This window comes from Myotis davidii, unplaced genomic scaffold, assembly GCF_000327345.1.
Source record: "Myotis davidii unplaced genomic scaffold, ASM32734v1 scaffold6534, whole genome shotgun sequence".
Taxonomy (NCBI): domain Eukaryota; kingdom Metazoa; phylum Chordata; class Mammalia; order Chiroptera; family Vespertilionidae; genus Myotis; species Myotis davidii.
Genome location: NW_006285631.1, coordinates 4,202 through 6,225, shown reverse-complemented (window position 1 = coordinate 6,225; position 2,024 = coordinate 4,202). Strand labels below are relative to the sequence as shown.

Below are 2,024 nucleotides of genomic sequence, written 5' to 3'. Positions count from 1 at the left end.
AAAGAAATTGGACCAACCATGATGGGGGAGGGGTGACTTTGTTTCAAAGGTCAAAACTATATCCTACTTTTTGTCAATAGTTGATAGATCAAGCAAGCAGAAAACGCCGGGCACTCACGCCTCTGCTGGGGTGGCCTCCTGGCTCCTGTGCGAGGTGTCAGGCTTCTCGCCCCCAGAGCTGCTCCTCACCTGGCAGGAGGGCTCGCGCCAGGTGGACTCCTCTTGGTTTGCCACCGCGGCGCCCACAGCCGAGCCTGGAAACAGCAAGTTCCGCACCTGGAGTGTCCTGCGGGTCCCGGCCACCCACAGCCCCCCGCCGGCCACCTACACGTGCGAGGTCAGGCACACGGCCTCGGGCAGGCTGCTCAACGCCAGCTGGAGCCTGGACACTGCAGGTGAGGCACCCCCGGCACAGGGCTGGGGGAGGGCAGGCGGGGCAGCAGCCGGCGGTCTGTGCCGCCCCCCGGACAGCCCCACCCGGCTGACTGGGTATCAGGAGTTTGCACTCGCTGTCCCCACACTCAGGGATTTGGTGACCTGACACCTGTCCGTCCCACCCATTCCCAGTGTCCCCACACTGTGTGCTGATCCTGGCGGGCGGGCAGCGGGGGTCGCCCCACCAGGTCCCGAGGAGCAGCCATTTCCTGTGAAGACACACTGGTCACTGGGCACGGAGCAGGGCCTTCCCCGGAGTGGGCACGGGGTTGTCACTGCAGACGCTGTCCCCCCAGGGATGTCCGAGCCTCCCCAGACCCCCAGGGTCCCAGAACCCGTCCCAGGCCATAGCTAGCACCTTGGGAGCCAGGTGCACCCAGAAGGGAGGGGCGGACCCCATGCTGACTGTGGAGGGAACAGGGACCCACGGGGTAGGGCTCACAGCGTCCGGGGCTCACCCTCCCCTCTGAGCTTCCTGCCAGGCCGCCCTGGCAGGCACGGCACCCAGACCTTGGCCCATCCTCGCCTTCGTGGCCACCGAGGGACGGGGTGGGCACGCTGGGCCGGGCTGCGAGCAGGACACCGTCCAGGCGGCCCAGCACTCACCCGCTGACCTGCGCTCGGTGTCCACAGCGCCACAGGCTGCACGGGGCTGCGGAGACGGCCTTGCCCGCCGGGCTGGTCACGAGGGATCCGGTCACCAGGCCCCGGGCCCCGGCCTGGCTCCCCAGTGGATCTCAGTCTCCATGGCGACGGACCGCTGTTCTTTAAACTTCCATTTCGCTGAGGACCCCTGAGTTTGGAGCTTACGCTAGAATTAATTACTAATTACTCAAAGAATAAAATGAGAAGCAATGTTGTACCCACTTTTTATTGTGGGAGCCGCCAGACTGCAAGCCTTGGCGCTCACTCGAGCCGGCCCACCTCCCGTGCCCACGCCACCCGCAGCCAGCCCAAAGCCTGCACTGTGTGCTGGCTCCCAGCCCACCTCCTGCCCAGCCTCGGGCACCCGGCCCAGGGCTGGTCAAGTTCCCGTCCCAATCCAGCGGGATGACGATGCCACACTCCCACCCGGGTACATGTCCTGGCTCTCAGGCCTGCCACTCGTCCGGCCTAGGTCAGGGCCTGGCCTCCTGCCCCCAACACATCCCAGGTGCCCACGCCAGCCACACGGGCCCTTCCGTCCTCCTGGCCAGGCTCTCCCAACACAGGGCATCCGCGAATGCTGTTCCTTCTGCTTAGAATGCTGTTCCCTCCTCTCTTTCTGGTTTGCAACATCTCCTCTTCCACAGCTCATCACAACTGCCACTTCCAAATATATGCTGCTTTTTTTTCCCTCCTCTCTCTTTTTTCTTTTTTTTATTAAATCTTTATTGTTCAGATTATTACAGTTGTTCCTCTTTTTTACCCCCATACCTCCCCTCCACCCGGTTCCCACCCCACCCTCTGCCCTTACTCCCCCACCACTGTCCTCTTCCATAGGTGCACGATTTTTGTCCATTCTATTCCCGCACCCCCCACACCCCTTTCCCCCCGAGAATAATCAGTCCACTCCCTTTCTATGCCCCTGATTCTATTATATTCACCAG

General features: G+C 62.4%; 1 gene segment (V, D, J or C); it reads left to right on the top strand.

Annotated features, from left to right (window-relative positions):
• The window catches only part of LOC102772356, a gene marked incomplete at its 5' end in the record, with an annotated part of 7,484 nt that overhangs the window by 2,560 nt on the left and 2,900 nt on the right, over positions 1-2,024 (top strand). Inside the window, 1 exon segment of the C gene segment in view lies at positions 101-449. Within this exon segment, the coding sequence occupies positions 101-449 (349 nt within the window).